The sequence below is a fragment of the Emys orbicularis genome, chromosome 13, assembly GCF_028017835.1.
Source record: "Emys orbicularis isolate rEmyOrb1 chromosome 13, rEmyOrb1.hap1, whole genome shotgun sequence".
Classification (NCBI taxonomy): Eukaryota; Metazoa; Chordata; order Testudines; family Emydidae; genus Emys; species Emys orbicularis.
Genome location: NC_088695.1, coordinates 5952235 through 5969866, shown reverse-complemented (window position 1 = coordinate 5969866; position 17632 = coordinate 5952235). Strand labels below are relative to the sequence as shown.

The window sequence follows — 17632 nt, the reverse complement described above, 5'->3', positions numbered from 1 at the left end:
GCAATGCCCCTCTGCCATGTACATTGGCCAAACCGGACCGTCCCTCCGCAAAAGAATAAATGGACACAAATCAGGAATGGTAACATACACAAGCCAGTAAGTGAACACTTCAATCTCCCTGGTCATTCTATTACAGATTTAAAAGTCACTATCATTGAACAAAAAAACTTCAGAGACAGACTTCAAAGAGAAACAGCAGAACTAAAATTCATTTGCAAATTTAACACCATTAATCTGGGCTTGAATAGGGACTGGGAGTGGCTGGCTCATTACAGAAGCAGCTTTGCCTTTCCTGGGATTGACACCTCCTCATCTATTATTGGGAGTGGACCACATCCACCCTGATTGAATTGGCCCTGTCAACACTGGTTCTCCACTTGCGAAGTAACTCCCTGCTCTCCATGTGTCAGTATATAATGCCTGCATCTGTAACTTTCACTCTATGCATCTGAAGAAGTGAGGTTTTTACCCACGAAAGCTTATGCCCAAATAAATCTGTTAGTCTTTAAGGTGCCACCAGACTCCTTGTTGTTTTTGTTGTTTCTCTGGCGTTTGTTAAATGGGACAAACTTCACCCCTTCTCTTCTAATGGGGAATTAATCCCTGTTACAACTCTTCCAGCCTCAGTTTCCACACCTACCTTTTCAGTTTCCAAAGGTGGCCAAAATGAGATTCTACTCCCTGGATATGTTCTCAGATGGACAGGAAACCTGAAAAGCCATTTGGCTCTTAAAAAGTTGGATAGCACCCAGACCATGGCCTACAGGAGCAACCAATTCAATTTCACCTTCGGAGGGCAGGGAGAATGTGAAATTAACAAGAGCCTAGCAGGTGGACAGTCAAGAAGCTGAATAATTCCATTTTAGTCCTCCTGAAAGTGAATTTTTCTTTCTTTCTTTCTTTCAATCCCTTTTGGTGAAAAATTTTGAGTTTTTTGACCTTTTGTCCTGATTGATCATAAAAATATTCTTAAAAAAACATTTTCACAGGAAAGATGTTCATGTTCCGGGCAGATATCCCTAAGAGCCAAAGGCCCCTAGTGTGTGCAGGAACTAGGAAATAGATACTTTAAAAAAAAAAAAAAAAGGCCACAGGGAGAATTTCTCTCCTGTGTGGAATCTCTGAGATCCAATATGCTGTTTCCTTCACTGGAATCATTTCCACCCTGAGGTCATTTAAGAGGTTTCTTCCCTGTGTGGATTTGCTGATGCACTGTATGCTCAAAGCCCCAATGGAAAGTTCCACCATAGTCAAGGTTTTTTTCCTTTGTGCAGTCTTTGATGTATAATAAGATTTGAGTTCTGACTGAAGCTTTTCCCACAGTCCAGACATTTATACGGTCTCTCTCCAGTGTGGGTTCTGTGATGTCTAATAAGATCTGAGCTGTGACTGAAGCTTTTCCCACAGACCAGGCATTTGTAGGGTCTCTCTCCTGTGTGGCTAATCTGATGCATGATAAGGTTTGAGTTGTCACTAAACCTTTTCCCGCACTCGAGGCATTTATAGGGGTTCTCGCCCGTGTGGATTCTCTGATGTGCAAGGAGCCGTGAGATCAGAATGAAACTTTTCCCACAGTCAGAGCATTTAAAGGGTTTATCCCCAGTGTGGAGTCTCTGATGCACAATAAGAGCTGAACTTTCACTAAACTTTTTCCCGCACTCCAGGCATATAAAGGGTTTCTCTCCTGTGTGGGTTCTCTGATGTCTAACCAGGGTTGAGCTCCGATTGAAGCTTTTCCCACAGTCGAGGCATTTATGGGGTTTATCTCCCGTGTGGATTCTCCGATGATTAATAAGAACTGAGCCGTCACCGAACATTTTCCCACATTCCGGGCACTTGTAGGGTCGCTCGCCCGTGTGGACTCTTTGGTGTGTAATAAGCTGGGAGCTCTGAATGAAGCTTTTCCCACAGTCGAGGCATTTATGGGGTTTAACTCCTGTGTGGATTCGCTGATGGTTAATAAAGGCTGAGCCGTCGCGAAACATTTTCCCACACTCCGGGCACATATAAGGTCTCTCGCCCGTGTGGACTCTTTGGTGTCTAATCAGATGTGAGCTCTGAATGAAGCTTTTCCCGCACTCCAGGCATTTATAGGGCTTTTCTCCAGTGTGGAGTCTCTGATGCCTAACGAGGTGCTCTCGCTGATTAAAACGTCTCCCACACTCAAGGCATGTAAAAGGCCTGTCTCCAGTGTGGAGTCTCTGATGTGAAATAAGGTTTGAGCTCCGGTTGAAGCTTTTCCCGCACTCGGAGCATGTGTTGTCTCTCACTCCTGATGGGATTCTCTGCTGGGCTGTGGTTTCCTTGGGGTCTTTGCAAACTCCCCCATGATCAGTGGATTTACCCACTTTCTGCCCTGGATGGGTTCCCAGCTGCCTCTCTGGCTTGTGCCCATTTCCCCAGGCTTTTCGCCGCTCATGGGTAAAATCCTCTTCAGATCTTTCCAATAACATCCCATGTGGTTCCACTTGCTCAGGACCTTCCTGCTGCGGCTTCTCCTCCGTGTTTTCACTCACCATCCCATCACCTGCTGGGACAGAGAGAGAGAGGATCCAGACAGGAGTCATTCCCAGTGCCAGAGAGAAACGACAGGAGAATAGTGACGAGGGTTAACAACACAATAACTAGAGGAAATACTGAGAAATTCCATGCTGCCTCCACATCCCAGCCAAGCAGCAAGGGGGAAGTAAAGTCAGGGAGGGAACTCCTGCCAACTGGCAGCCAGGGTGGGTATGAAGCTGTGAGTGACACCTGCCAGGAGGACGTGACCCCTGCTGGCTACAGCCCTGACCTGGGTGAGATGAGGCAGAACTGGGGGCTCTCACTCACAGCACATTTGTGGGAGTCCCAGCTTTTTCCTTCACTCCCCGGGTGGTTTGTGCTCGTTTCATCGATTCCTCACCTGTGCGGGCGCCTCTCGGGCTCTCCCTTTCCTCGCAGGCCTGGAGATCCGGGACCCACGGCTCTTCCCCTCGCTCCAGCCGGGCGATCAGCTCAGGTTTGGGAAGGGGGAATCCTGCTATGGGGCGGGGGGAGAGGAAACCAAGCGAGATGAGGGCGTGTCAGGCATTGGAAGAGTATTTGTCACAAAGAACAATCCCTGATTTTAACCTGGCCCCGCGCTGGGCTGGAATCTGAACAACTGGGAACGCAGTCACTGAGGCCTGATGGGCGAGGCAGGCGTCTGTTCAGGGCCGGCTCTAGGCACCAGCAAACCAAGCATGTGCTTGGGGCGGCACATTTTCAGGGGCGGCATTCCGGCCATCTTTTTTTTGCTTCAGGCGGCAAAAGCCTAGAGCCGGCCCTGGCAGCAGCAGCGCGTCGTGCACGGGGGGCGCAGCGCCCGCATCTTGTGGCTGGGCTGGGCAGGCTCCGAGCAGGGGACACTCGGGCTGGGGGCCGCCCCGTGGGGCACACGGAGCCGCCTGCAGGTGCCGCAGGGCAGTCGCCCCCCAGCGCCGCAGCCGGGGCTGGGTGAAGTGGCCCGAGCCGCCCAGGGACTGCGGCAGGGCGGCCAGAAGCAGCAGCAGCAGCAGCGGGGCCATAGAGGGCGGGGCGGCTGCCGTGCGGGGCCCTGTCCCGCTCTCTGGGGCTCCGCTCCCTCTGGGACTACCCTGCCCCAGCTCCTCAGCCCCCTGCCGGGGCGGTTCCCCGGCTCTGCCCTCCCGGGTCCTGGCCGATCCTGGAGATGGAAGCCCGGGAGCCTCGCTGCTTACCCCGACCCTGCCAGTGCCGGACCGGCTGGAGGTGAGGGGGGAGTGGGCAGAGTCAGCACTGGTGGGGGGGAGCCCAGGGCTGGGGCGGCAGGGGGTGCGGGTGGCGGGGAAGAGAGAGCCCAGGGCTGGGGCGGCAGGGGGTGCGGGTGGGGGGGGGAAGAGAGAGCCCAGGGCTGGGGCGGCAGGGGGTGCAGGTGGGGGGGGGAGAGAGCCCAGGGCTGGGGCGGCAGGGGGTGCGGGTGGGAGAGGGCACTGGTGGGGGGGGGGGGGGAGAGCCCAGGGCTGGGGTGGGGGGCAGCCAAAAATTTTATTGCTTGGGGCAGCAAAAAACCTGGAGCCAGCCCTGTGTCTGTTGAGGGAACGGGCTGTTCTGTGGGAGTTTCCAGGATCTGTGCACTCTGGGGGACTTCATGATGCAGACACAGATCTGGTGTCAAGCCTCTGCCTAGTTCTAAACCTACAGAGGCCAGAGCCCTGCCCAGGGGCTAGGCCCAGGAAGGGAGGGGGACAGGTAGGGGGGCTGGAACAATTTGTACAGTGGGGGGGCTGAGAGCCATTAAACCAAACTGTAAACCCTGTATATAATGGAAACCACTTCAAGCCAGGGGGTGCGACAGCACCGCCAGCACCCCTAGTTCCAGCACCTATGGGGACGGGGAGAAATAACACAGGCAGGCAAATACAAGCTTCCGCCCCCCCTTGAAAGCTGTGGGGATAGGGACGACTTAGCATCTCCATTGTGTTTCTGCCTCCCCCATCACGTGGGAGGGGTGTGAAGTTGAAAGTCTCTGTCTCACTGGATCTGGGGACTTGTGCAGCCCATTCTCCTAAAATCTAAGCGAGCTGGAAAGAACCTGAGCAGAAGCTGAACTGGGCACCTCATGGACCGTGTGGCTTTAATAACCGAGGGGCCGGGATTCCCTTACCCAGCGAGGTCACCGTCTCGTAGTTCTCCTGCATGACGTCCCTGTAGAGGGCTCTCTGAGCGGGGTCCAGCAGAGCCCCCTGCCCCTGGGTGAAATACACAGCCACCTCCTCGAAGGTCACCGGTATCTGAAACACCAAGAGTCCCCGACTCAGCACCTGCTGCCCCAGCCACAGTCCCGCTAGTCACAGGGGAGGAGGGCCAATAAAATGGAAGCTCTGGGGGGGACAGAGTAGCAGAATCCCACCCCCACCCTGCTCAGAGGAGCCAGGAGGCTTCAAGGGGGGGAGAAGGTGAGCGCTCCTTGTCCTTCCCATCCCAGCAGATGGAGGAGAGCAGGGACCTTCATGTTCGTCACATTCCTACCAGCCAGAGGGTGATACGGGAAATGGCGCCCCCAAAACGGGTCCAGGGAGAGAAATCCCAACCCCTCACCTTCTCAGGAGCTGGAACTCCAGGATGGGACATCTCGCCTGTACCTCACCATTGTCTGTTTCTGGCTAGAAGTTTCTGGTTCCGGCACTGGGAGTCTGGTAAATTTCTCCAGCCTTGGGTAGGGGGGTTGTTCCCTGTTGTAGAAATGGGGGAACTTCTTCCCTCTTCCAATGGCCCTGATCTAAAACTCCAGCCCCAGGCTGAGGAGTCCCAGCATATCAATGACCTACTGTCCCCGTCCTCCCTCGACATGTGCTATTTTCTGCCCTCTTCCTTTAGCAGCGACCTCTCTTCAAATCCCTTACCCGAGCAGGTTCCGCTCCCACCGTTTTCCGTCCCTGTTTCATGGTCCGATGGGACGATCTGGAGTGAGACGTGGTCGTTATTCTGCAGCCTGTCGGGGCGAGAGGAGCAACTGGGGAGCTTTCAGAAGGGGCTTTCGTCTATTTCACACCCCCGCCCCCCACAAGGCTCTTTCCCTACATTGTAGACTCTGCCGTGCTGGGAAAACACTGGGTCACTTTATTCCAGTGCAGACCCGGCCCTTCCTACCAGGACTAAACCCACCCAGAGAGTTTTAAACCCTCCCTGTTATAGAGTCACTGTAACGAACGCTAGAAAAGAGCAGAATCGACAGGCCCACGTCGGGGGATTCCCCCCCCACAAGAGCAGAGAGTCCCCCCAGCAGCATGGGGACTCGGAAGAGGCAGGAACCGACTTGTCCTCTCTCTGCTCCTCACTGTGGCAATTTGGGGGTTCAGCCCAGACCATTAAGGGGTTTTGTCACCCTGGCTCTGCAACTCTGGATGCCTTAAATGTTATGTTGTTGTGACTCGCAACCAGCAAACAAGTCTTGCAGTCACATCCCGGCTTTCACAGTGTTGCCAACTCTCAGGCTTTTGTCATGAGTCTCATGATCATTATTGTTTTCCTTAAAGCCCCAGCTCCTGGAGTCAAGTGAATAGGTGATCATTTCAGCCTTCATTCTTAAAGAAAAGGGCAAGTTTCTAGCCCTCGTGGCTGTAGCGAAAGCTTCAACGTGTGACCCCAGTGCACCCGAAAGGCCCAAAAAGCAGAAGGCAAATAAAAATCTCTTATTTTTACATGATCTCATGATTTTAAAGCCAATCACATGATTCTGGATGAGCCTGACTCATGGTTTTTGAACAGTTGGGGTTGGCCATTCTGCTTTCCTCACCCGATTGAACCCCTGATTATTTCTAAACCTACAGAGGCCAGAGCCCGTTCTGTTGGCAGAATGACCCCCCAAAATCCCCGCCACTCCCGAATTTCCCCAACACTGTCTCCCTGCAGCATCCTGCTCTCTCCCGGAACAAAGTTCCTTAACCCCACTTCAAGAGGCGAGAAGGTGCAGCCTCCATCTCCTGTTGAGATTAAGAGTAGTTCTCAACCAGGCGTACGTGTACCCCTGGGGGTACGCAGAGGTCTTCCAGGGGGTACATCAACTCGTCTAGATAGTTGCCTAGTTTTACAACAGGCTACAGAAAAAGCACCAGTGAACTCAGCACAAACTAAAATTTCAGACAGACACCGACTTGTTTATACTGCTCCATAGACTATACACTGAAATGTAAGTATAATATTTATATTCCAGTTGATTTCTTTTATAATTACATGGTAAAAATGAGACAGGAAGCAATTTTTTCAGTACTAGGGGCTGTGACACTTTTGTATTTTTAGGTCTAATTTTGTAAGCAAGTCATTTTTAAGTGAGGTGAAGCTTGGGGTACGCAAGACAAATCAGCCTCCTGAAAGGGGGACAGTAAGCTGCAAAGGTTGAGAGCCCCTGTGTTAAGTGATCACACACACACACACACACACACACACACACACACACACTTTGCTCTCCTCATGCCTTCATCAGCCTGGCATGCAAATATGCTTTTCTTTGTCTCTGGACACACCTTGCTCCATGTATATGGGAGACACATTTAAGCAGGCAGATCCGCATTCCTTTGTCTCTGGAAAAAAACAGTTTATCAACTCCCCCTGGGCCCTGGCATGCCTTTTAAACACATTTCCCGTCATAATTTCAGCAGATCTATATACTCCGTTGTGGGTCGATCATATACACATCTTGCAAGATTAATGATCAGTGAGTTCTTGGCTTCCCAGTGACATATTTCATGGCATCTTGTAGCTGCGCTGAACTGGTCAGCCAGTTGAAACGCACAGCTAGATATAGGCATAGAGTCTCACACACCTTGTTCCCATGAAATTCTGCCCAGGGAGGACAGATGCAGTCAATGGAGCAGGGCAGGTTTGGGAGTTGGGAACCTCTCTCTCCATTTATTGCTCCTGCTGCCCCTTTTAAGTCTTTCTCTCCCTTTCTATTTCATGTCGCCTCTCCCTCTGGCTGGGAGACTTGGTTACTGTCCATTCCCGGGGGCACTGGCTTTCCCAGTAGCTAGATCGGCTCCTGCGAGCGCTAATGCGAAGGAGAGCCTCTGGGTATCAGTGGCGCAGCAGCTCTGGTTTAATACAAACAGGAGGAAGTTCTTTTTCACATGATGTGCAACTAACCTGTGGAACTCCTCGCCAGGGGATGTTGTGAAGGCCCAAAGTAGAACTTGGTTCAAAAAAAGAACTGGATAAGTTCATGGAGGATAGGTCCACCAGTGGCTATTAGCCAAGATGGTCAGGAATGCAACCCCGTGCTCTGGGTGACCCTAAATCTCTGACTGCCAGAAGCTGGGAGGAGAAGACAAGAGTGGATCTGTTCTGCCCTGTTCTGTACACTCCCCCTAAAGCTCTGGTACTGGCAACTGTCACAGACAGGATACTGGGCTAGATGGACCATTGGTCTGCCCCAGTTTGGCCGCTCTTATGTTCTTATCCAATGGCTAGAGAAGAAAAATTGGTGACTTTTGCAGAGATTTTATAACAGGAGGATTCAATAAATGAGACAGGAAATGAGGAAATTCTGAAGCAACTTATGTAACCTGGCCAGTTAGACAGGAAAAGGCTAAATCGGAGTTGGTTTTATTGAGACAGGCTGCGTCTGGGGGAAAGGACCCCACAGTGGAGAGGAGACAACTCCAGTGACGGGTCTCTGAGAAGCAGACCTAGGAGCATCGCTTCAGGAAGGGAGCAGAGGCAAGTAAAAGTGGAAGATGCCCAGAGCAGGGGCACCAGAGATCCCTGGTGGGGGTGGCCCTGAACCGGAGACACAGGAGTGAGTTTGTTTACTTCCCTGTTTTAAGAAAATAATCCCCCTTAGAGGAGGTTGGGTGTGGCACAGTGTGGGAGAGGCAGAGAAGCCCTGCCTTGTGACACAGATATTTGGAGGGGAAAAGAAGGATGTTTGGTGGGGAATGGTTAATCTAACCCCATTAGTGCCCCGGAGACAAGCTGGGGTGGGGGTCCCCTGGAATTCCACAGAGATGATGTGAGGTGATGAGTCCCTCCTATGCCAGGCTCCAGCCAATCCCCAAGCCAGAAACTGGTCATGTGACTCCCAGACCGGCTATATATAACCCCACAGGAGGACCAGCACAGCTCATTGTCACTCCAGGGCTTGGAACGGTCTCCTGCCTGATGGGGGGGCAACAGACTTCCCACACCTTAGCCTTGCTCCAGCCCTGTTCCTAGTCCTGCTCCAGCCTCGCTCCACCTGTGCCCCAGACTCCTGATTTTGGCTCCAACCACTAGGCCTGACTGCCCCAGCTCAGACCATTACGCCTGACCACCTCCATCCCAGTGTCTGACAGCTGGGTAGAGCTCCCCAATACTAAAGTGTTTAACCCATCACAGACCAGAGGTCTAAAAGCACTAAATGACAGAGGGCCTGTGTTAATGAACAGTGCATGGGTTCCCAAACTTTCCCCCCCTGCAGCCTACCTGTGCAGTTGCAATAGGCACTGCGGCCAGCTATTAGCACTTTTGGAGGAAAAGTATTAATTTTAATGATTACATCCATATAAACCAGAGATCCCCAAAGTGTCGGGCGTGCCCCCCCCTATGGGCACGTGGAGGAACGTCCGGGGGGCGGGGGGGGCGTGGCAGGGCCTGGGCCAGCCCCCACAGGGACAGGGAGGGAGCGCCACCCAGCTTCTCCCCACTCCCAGCTCTGCTCTGGTCCTGCCTCCAGCCGCATCCCTGGCTCCTGGCCCCATCCCCAGCCTCGGGGCAGCTCCGCTCCCAGCCCCGCGCCAGCCTCAGCCGATGGCCACGGTTCTGTTCCTGGGCCAGGGCCGAGGCTGGGGGCGAGGCCGGAAGTGGAACTGCACCTGGCCACGGGCCTGGCTGCTGGCCCCCACCGCAGCCCGGCTGCGGCTCCGCTCCCGCCCCCACCCCCAGCCTCGGCCTGTAGCTGCGGACCTGCTCCTGGTCCCAGACCCACCCCCAGCTGTGGCCCCAGTCTTGGCTCCCTTACCCCGTCTGTGTCCCTCCCACCCCAGAGCCACAGCCTCGCTCCTGGCCCCAGCTCTGGAGGGAGGCGGGGGTGTGGCACAGACATGGGTAAGGGGGGCCGTGACACTCAAAAGTTTGGGGACCGCTGATATAAACTACAGATGCTGTAAATACACCAGGTCCATGTTTCCTTTTCCTTTTAATGCCAGCAACTGTAATGAGAGAAATCCCGAGCCGTCTGCACGCCGAGAAATGCTACCAGATCTTTGAAACCGAACGGTTTTAGTAAAACTACACTTACAAAAAAAACCAACAGTGGACAGTCAAATGTGGGGTTCAAACAGGGCCAACACAATTTTGTACCAACTGAACAAGATGACAGGAGTCAGGTGGAGTTAAAGATTTACGAAGCGCTTGACTTACTAAGAGCGGGGCAAACGGGCGGCCCACCCCGGACTGTGTCCTGGCCCACAGTATTGGACTGGCCGTTCTGCCCACACATATGTGAGCAGAATTAACATGGTTGTGAGTCCTCCCTTGATTCTGGCACTGCCTACCTGTGAGTGCTGGACTTTGCTACCTTGGTAGCATTCTTCTGATGAAGCTCTTACTGGCAATATCGATATAAGCCTTACATATACACCTCTACCCCGATATAATGCGGGCCTCGGGAGCCAAAAAATCTTACCGCGTTATAGGTGAAACCGTGTTATATCGAACGTGCTTTTGGCCGGAGGGCCACATCGGGGTTCAAAACTGTATGGAGGGCTGGATAGGGAAGGCTGTGCCTCCCCAAACAGCCTAGGCCCGCCCCCTATCTGACCCCCACCTACTTCCGGCCCCCTGACTGACACCTCAGAACCTCTGACCCATACAACACCCCCGGCTCCTTGTCCCCTGACTACCACCTCAAGAGACCCCTGGCCCCTAACCAACCCTCCCAAGACCCCACCCCTTATCTAAGCCCCCCTGCTCCTTGTCCCCTGACCATCCCCTCCAGAGACCCCCCCACCCCTAATCACCCCCAGGACCCCACCCAACCCCCCTGCTCCCTGTCCGCTAACTGCCCCGCCCCCTATCCACACCCCCGCCCCCTGACAGGCCCCCCGGGATTCCCACACCCTATCCAATGCCCCCGTTCCCCGATCCCCTGACTGCCCCACCCCCAGAACCTCCGAACCATTCAACCCCTCTGCTCCCTGTCTCCTGACCACCCCCCGAGACCCTCTGCCCCTTATCCAACCCCTTGGCCCCAGCCTGGCACCCTTAACACACCGCTCAGAGCAGTGTGTCGGAGCCAGACACGCTGATCCGCTGGAGCGCGCAGCCCCTCCCCCAAGAGCGCTGCTTTACCGCGTTAGATCCGAATTCATGTTATATCGGGTCGCGTTATATCGGGGTAGAGGTATATATATATATATGCCACTTTGTCTGGCATTTGCTGACTCTGAAGAAACCCAAAGACAGCACTCAAATAGGCGTGTTAATACAGACTTTTCAAGCCAGATCCCTAGCTGGTGTGAAGCCGCTGTAGCTCCATTGATTTTGTTTGCACCCGTTGGGGATCTCACCTGCAGGGGTTGTGCAATCCCAAATGTTCAAAAATCATGAGTCGGGCTCCCGAAAAATCATGCGATTGGCTTTAAAATCATGAGATGGCGTCAAAATAACGGATTTTTATTTGCCTTCTGCTTGTCGAGCCGCCGGGTGCACTGGGGTCCCCAGCCACGCGGGCTAGCTACTTACTTTTTCTTCCCGAATGAAGGCTGAAATCATCACATCTCCACTCGACTCCAGGGGCAGGGGCTTTCAGGAAAACAATCGTGAGCACGCAAGACTGGGGGCACAATCCGGAGGGCTGGCAAGGCTGCCACGCACCCGGATTCCCCAGTTGGGTGGGAAAATGCCAGGGTGCCAAAGGACACCCACCAGCAGCACCCGCCAAAGGAGCGGAGATTAATAAAACAGGTGGAGCTGAGCATCCCACTCAACTAACTAAAAACCCCAGCACGCTGCACACAGGCCTGAGAGCAGCCAGCCAGCAAGATCCTCCTGACCCCTCCCTCTGCAGACATTGTTCCCTGTTACGGTGCAATGGGCAGGTCTCTCTTACCTTCCCTCCGAGCGGGGCCCTCCCTGGGAGCTGGGGCCTGGGAAGGGGGGCTCTGCCCTGGGAGAGGCTCCCGGGGAGCAGCCGGAAGGGCCCTGCTGGAGATTCCCCTCTCCCGGCTGCAGCCAGGGCTCCGGGCTCCCAGCCCCAGCCGCCGGGGCTCGGGGATCTCGCCAGGAGCCTGGGAGCCAGAGACCCGCAGCGGCCGCGAGTCACTTCCTGCTGCTGGGACAGCATGACTCCAGCCATGGCTCCATCCCCAGCTCCTCCTGGGTCCTAGCGATCATAGGCGCTGGAACTAGGGGGGCCACCGCCCCCCCTGGCTTGAAGGGGTTTCTATCCTATCCAGGGTTTCATTTGGTTCAACGGCTCTCAGCCCCCCCCACTGTACAAATTGTTCCAGCTCCCCTGATAGCCATACACCCATTGTGCCATTGCTTGGGAGAACAGCCCCTCCGGAGGATTCACACACAGAAGCCTCCATGCCCCTGAGCGTGGAAAGGAGGAGCGGGGTAGAGGGGAGATGTCACACACTGACCCACACACCCTTCCCTCCTATCCTGTCTCTCATTCTCAATTCTCCTGGGGAGCAGGGATAGCTCAGTGGTTTGAGCATTGGCCTGCTAAATCCAGGGTTATGAGTTTAATCCTTGAGGGGGCCATTTAGGGAACTGGGGTAAAAAGCTGTCTGGGGGATTGGTCCTGCTTTGAGCAGCAGGTTGGACTAGATGATCTCCTGAGATCCCTTCCAACCCTGATATTCTATGATTCATCCAAACCTGCTTTGACCTAAAAAAAGACTTCAATCAAATAATGTCTCTGATCACAACATAAACCAGAGTCCAAGCAGCAGGTGTTCTGCCCAATTTGCCAGCTGAAGCGTTTGCTAGTAACTAACCAGCAGTCCAGTATTCTGAAAACACAAGCCCTGTTTCACTGGCCTTTTCTACCCTCTCTCCTTTGCCTTGTGTCTGTATTTTTGTTAACAACAGAGCAAGTAAATGCCCTTCACCTATCAAAACGTAAAATGAACCCTTTCCTTTCCAGCAAAGAAAGGGTATTAATAAAAATTTATTAAACCCCCTAATATTTAACTAAAAAAAACTTGAATAAAGTCTAATTAAGTTTGTTTTGCATGATCACTCAACCAGAGTTTCGCTATAAATGCTTGATTTAATTCCTAGATTTTCTGTGCTTCAATAAACTTTCAATGTAAATAGTAGATATTATAGGAGGAAAATAATATCCATGCAAATAATTCATCCATCGATGGCAATAAATCAAAACCTGATGGGATTTTGTATTTAAATTCAGTAAGTGAGAAAAGGAGAAAAAAAACTGGGGAGTCCTACAGCAATACTTGACTATTGGAAAGCAAACAGGCGACATCAGAGGCGTTTCTATTATATCTGTTAATTAATTAAATAAATATATTATATATCTGTCTACTAGATAATTACCTAGAAGACAGAAGTGAAGGAAGATGGGAGGGGATTTATATTGATCGTACGCAGAGAAATACTAAATTTGAAGGTTTCAGAGTAGCAGCCGCGTTAGTCTGTATCCGCAAAAAGAACAGGAGCACTAAATGTGTTAGTCTCTAAGGTGCCACAAGTACTCCTGTTCTTTTTACTAAATTTGAAGACCATTATCCAAGTGGTTTGAGCACACCCAGCTAGGCCGTGCCAGAATCAAGGTGCCCAGCTCAGTCTTCAGTTCATTAAGATCACTGCACTTCACTGCTGGGGAGATTCCCCCGTCTCGGTGGAATTCGGTGGGACCTGCTGGTTTGTCTCGGGCAGTAATAGGATTTAGATTTTTTAATGAATTACCACCCCCACCCCGCTGCTCCCACCTCCCCTCTTCCCTTTTCCCTCCATCTCTGATATTGCTTGTTTCCTTTCCAATAGTCAGACATTGCTGTAGGAGCCCCTGGGACTTTTCCTCCCTGATTCACCACTCACAGGAACTTCACTCTGCGGCTGACCGTTCCAGGGACTCCTGATTGAAATGAGGTGAGAGGCAATTCCATCACAGTGACTTCAATAGGATTACATTGATTTGCTACAGGGTGTGTGAGAGGCGATTGTTGCCCAGCGACCCCAGTGGGGTTGCCCTGGTTTAATGAGTGAGGGGTGCAAACGGGGAGTCATTTGGTGAAGGCGTTCCAGAGATACAGTTCTCCCTAGAATAGCGGCTTTGAATTTTCAAAATGCACTGAAATCGACATGCCTATGTAAACTGCTTCAAAAATTGCTGCTGATACTGGGGCAATATTTCCAGGTGATCCCAGCAGGCGATTCATGCTCTATGGTACAGAGGAAGATGAACCCCTCCCCCTCTTCCCCAGGTCACAGCTAATTTAATCTGGAGAAAAATTCCCTTCCAATGCCAAATCTGGCAATCAGCATAACCCTGAGCACCTGAGCAAGATAATCTAGAAAGGAGTTTTTGTACCACCTGAGAGCACTGATCCACCCTGTCCAGTGTCCCGTCTCCAGCCATGATTGATCTCTGATGCCTCAGAGGAAGGTGGCGGTGGTGGGGAACACAGAAAATATCAAGCCAATTGTGCATCAAGGAGAATAAATTCCCTCCTGACCCCTGCCAGGTGACCCGCTGAAGCCCTGAAGCATGAGAATTGATTATAATCATTATGATCATGTAGAGCTACAGATCTTTGCAAAATAGCAGAAGTCCTGTGATCCCTTGGTCACAGGTCCAAGTCGAGGGCTCGGTCTCTAAAGTGCTGTGAGGGAACCCAGCTGGGTCCTCAGATGTTTTAAGCCTCTGGAGCCTAAACAGAATCCAGCCACTGCCCCACTCCTGGGTTCCTGAGGCACACTGTCAGGTCACAAACCATGTGTCTAGCACACACCCCCACCGCCCCCAAGAACTGGAACCCGCTGTCCAGCTGCTAACCCCTTGGCTCAATGCTGATCTTTCAGACCACCCCCCGCACCTCTTTGGTTAAACACAACCTGACCCAGAAATCCACCCCAAGGTGTGATACTTCTCAGCTACCTCTTCAAGGGGCCATGTAGTAGTTGTGAGGCATATAACTACTCTAGGCAGAATTTGATTTTTACTTTTTCATGATTTCACCAGATAATAGCAATGTTTATTTTGAAGCTTTTTTGTTTTGTTTTGTTTTGTTTTAGATTTTTATCTTTTAAAATTTTCACAATTGCAGGAAAACTGCAATTTCACCGTAGCAGGAATAATTGTCACAGTTGAAAGGTCCGACAATTATTTGATGACCGTATGCATCGAGAGTCAAAAAAGTCAAACTTTTATAAACCATTAAACCACAAATTGTCAGCATTACACATCAGAATATACAGAATACATATCCTTACATCAACCCATCGTACTTGTTTTTACTATTCGTTCCCTAGTGCTTTTGAAATAAGCCTAATCGAAAAGGTCTAAATACCTGGATTTGGACTCTAAAGTTTCTCACACAGCATTTTTCTTACTTTCCCTATTCATCAATTTCAGGTTGTTTTCAATGGAACTATTTTACATCTATTTGTGTGTGTGCAGTGAAATCAACGTTTACGATAAAAATCTAGTCCTTCCAAGCCTACATGTAACACACACATACACTTTGCACAGGGAACACCATTGCTCTTTTGCTTAACAGCTAAAGCACACATGATCATACAGAACACAACAAGCATTCTCAGCGCAGTGCCCCTCGGTAGTTCACCCTGTCCTTGGGAGCCTTTGGAGGGGACCACCTGTGTTCAGGTATGGAGGCAGCTTCCCTGCCTCATCAGGCTCCTACATGCTGGGCTTCCCCCTCCTCTTGAGCTAAATGGCCCTGAAGAAGCAGCAACTCCTGCTCTTTTATAATGTTTACCCCTCCCCAAAACAAATGACATTCTCCCCAGGCCACCGCAGATGCTTGCCAGGTGACTTTGTTGCCAAGTGATCGTCCCTGATCGGCCTATAAAAACGGCTTTGCCTTGCTTAGCTGCTCTCTCTGGACCTGTGTGGATGGCGAGTGGTCAAAAGTTAACGGCCCTCCATTGTTAGCCCCATGCCAGCAACCCTTATGGAATTCTAGTTCAGGATGGAGCTCGGAAGACGGTGGGAAGGTAGAGATCAGCCTGGCAATTGAAAATGGGGTTTGCAGTAGGACACAGATGCGCACGGAGAGTTCAGAACCTCACAGAGCATTCGTAAATTGTTCACGGATTTCCCGGCTTGTCACCCACTCTCTCCTCTGCTTTTCTCTGCTCTTCTTGAGGTTCTGTCTGTGATTCAGGCTAGGGAGAACCTCTCCTGCCTTCTCTCTGAAGCCCATGTAGTGGCAGATCCCTCCCCCAAAGAGGTACCCCCTTTAAATATAGTCTCTGTCCCCTTTTGCCAGGTTCCCAGGCTGAGACACTCTGGCCTCTTCCCCGGTCAGGTTTCTGAGTAGAGAGTTCATAGTTCCATGGGGATGGGCCAGTAGATAGGGAACATAAGAACGGCCATACAGGGTCAGACCAAAGGTCCATCTAGCTCAGTATCCTGTCTACCGACAGTGGCCAATGCCAGGTGCTTCAGAGGGAATGAACAGAACAGGGAATCATCAAGTGATCCATCCCCTGTCGCCCATTCCCAGCTTCTGGCAAACAGAGGCTAGGGACACCATACCTGCCCTCCTGGCTAATAATCATTGATGGACCTATCCTCCATGAACTTATCTAGTTCTTTTTTTAACCCTGTTATAGACTTGGCCTTCACAACACCCTCTGGAAAAGAGTTCCACAGACTGACTGTGCGTTGCGTGAAGAAAGACTTCCTTTTGTTTGTTTTAAACCTGCTACCTATTAATTTCATTTGGTGACCTCTAGTTCTTGTGTTGTGAGAAGGAGTAAATAACACTTCCTTATTTACTTTCTCCAAACCAGTCATGATTTTATAGGCCTCTATCATATCCTCCCTTAGTCATCTCTTTTCCAAGCTGAAAAGTCCCAGTCTTTTTAATCTCTCCTCATAGGGAAGCTGTTCCATACCCCTGATTATTTTTGTTGCCCTTTTCTGATCCTTTTCCAATTCCAATATATCTTTTTTGAGATGGGGCGACCACATCTGCACACAGTATTCAAGACGTGGACGTACCATGGATTTATATAGAGGCAGTATGATATTTTCTGTCTTATTATCTATCCCTTTCCTAATGATTCCCAACATTCTGTTAGCTTTTTTGAATACCGCTGCACATCGAGTGGATGTTTTCAGAGAACTAGCCAAAATGACTCCAAGATTTCTTTCTTGAGTGGGAACAGCTCATTTAGACCCCATCATTTTATATGTATAGTTGCGATTACGTTTTCCAATGTGCATCACTTTGCATTTCTCAACATTGAATTTCATCTGCCATTTTGTTGCCCAGTCACCCAGTTTTGTGAGATCCCTTTGTAACTCTTCGCAGTCTGCCTGGGACTTCACTATCTTGAGCAGTTTTGTATCATCTGCAAATTTTGCCACCTCACTGTTTACCCATTTTTCCAGATCATTTATGAATATGTTGAACAGCACCGGTCCCAGTACAGACCCCTAGGAGACAATCAGAGTAATTGACTCTAGATCAGTGGTCCCCAATGCGGTGCCTGTGGGCGCCATGGCGCCCGCCGGGGAATCTATGTGCGCCCGCGTACTGGCCAGAGGACAAGCATCCGCCAAAATGCCGCCGAGAAGCAGCGTCATCAAGAGGTGTCACTGCTGAAATGTGGCTGATTTTCGGCAGCATTTCGGCGGCGACGCCTCTTGATGACACTGATTCTCGGTGGTATTTCGGCGGATGCTTGTCCGTGCGCCACGGTCCTCGGTGGCTCATCATCCGGCGCCCGCCAGACTAAAAAGGTTGGGGACCACTGCTCTAGATCAATGGTTCTCAACTCAAGGCCCAATCAGGACACAGCTGCAGCCCATGTAACATCCTCAGGGCCAGACAGGTCGTATATATACTATGTAGATGCGGCCCATGAAACACAGAGAGAGCTGCATATGCGGCCCACAACGGTAAACAGGTTGAGAACCACCTGCTCTAGGCTGTTGTCCTGATGGCTTCTTGAG

At 51.3% G+C, this 17632-nt stretch overlaps 1 protein-coding gene across 1 annotated transcript; it reads right to left on the bottom strand.

Annotated features, from left to right (window-relative positions):
• Positions 1-1250: 1250 nt before the first annotated feature.
• Positions 1251-5423, bottom strand: LOC135888158 (zinc finger protein 501-like). Its single transcript, XM_065415970.1, has 6 exons — positions 5382-5423; positions 4643-4769; positions 2903-3019; positions 1984-2527; positions 1554-1899; positions 1251-1469 (listed from the first exon to the last, which is right to left on the bottom strand). Exons 1-6 carry the CDS (start codon positions 5421-5423, stop codon positions 1251-1253), a joined length of 1395 nt encoding a protein of 464 aa, XP_065272042.1.
• Between the last annotated feature and the right edge of the window lie 12209 nt (positions 5424-17632).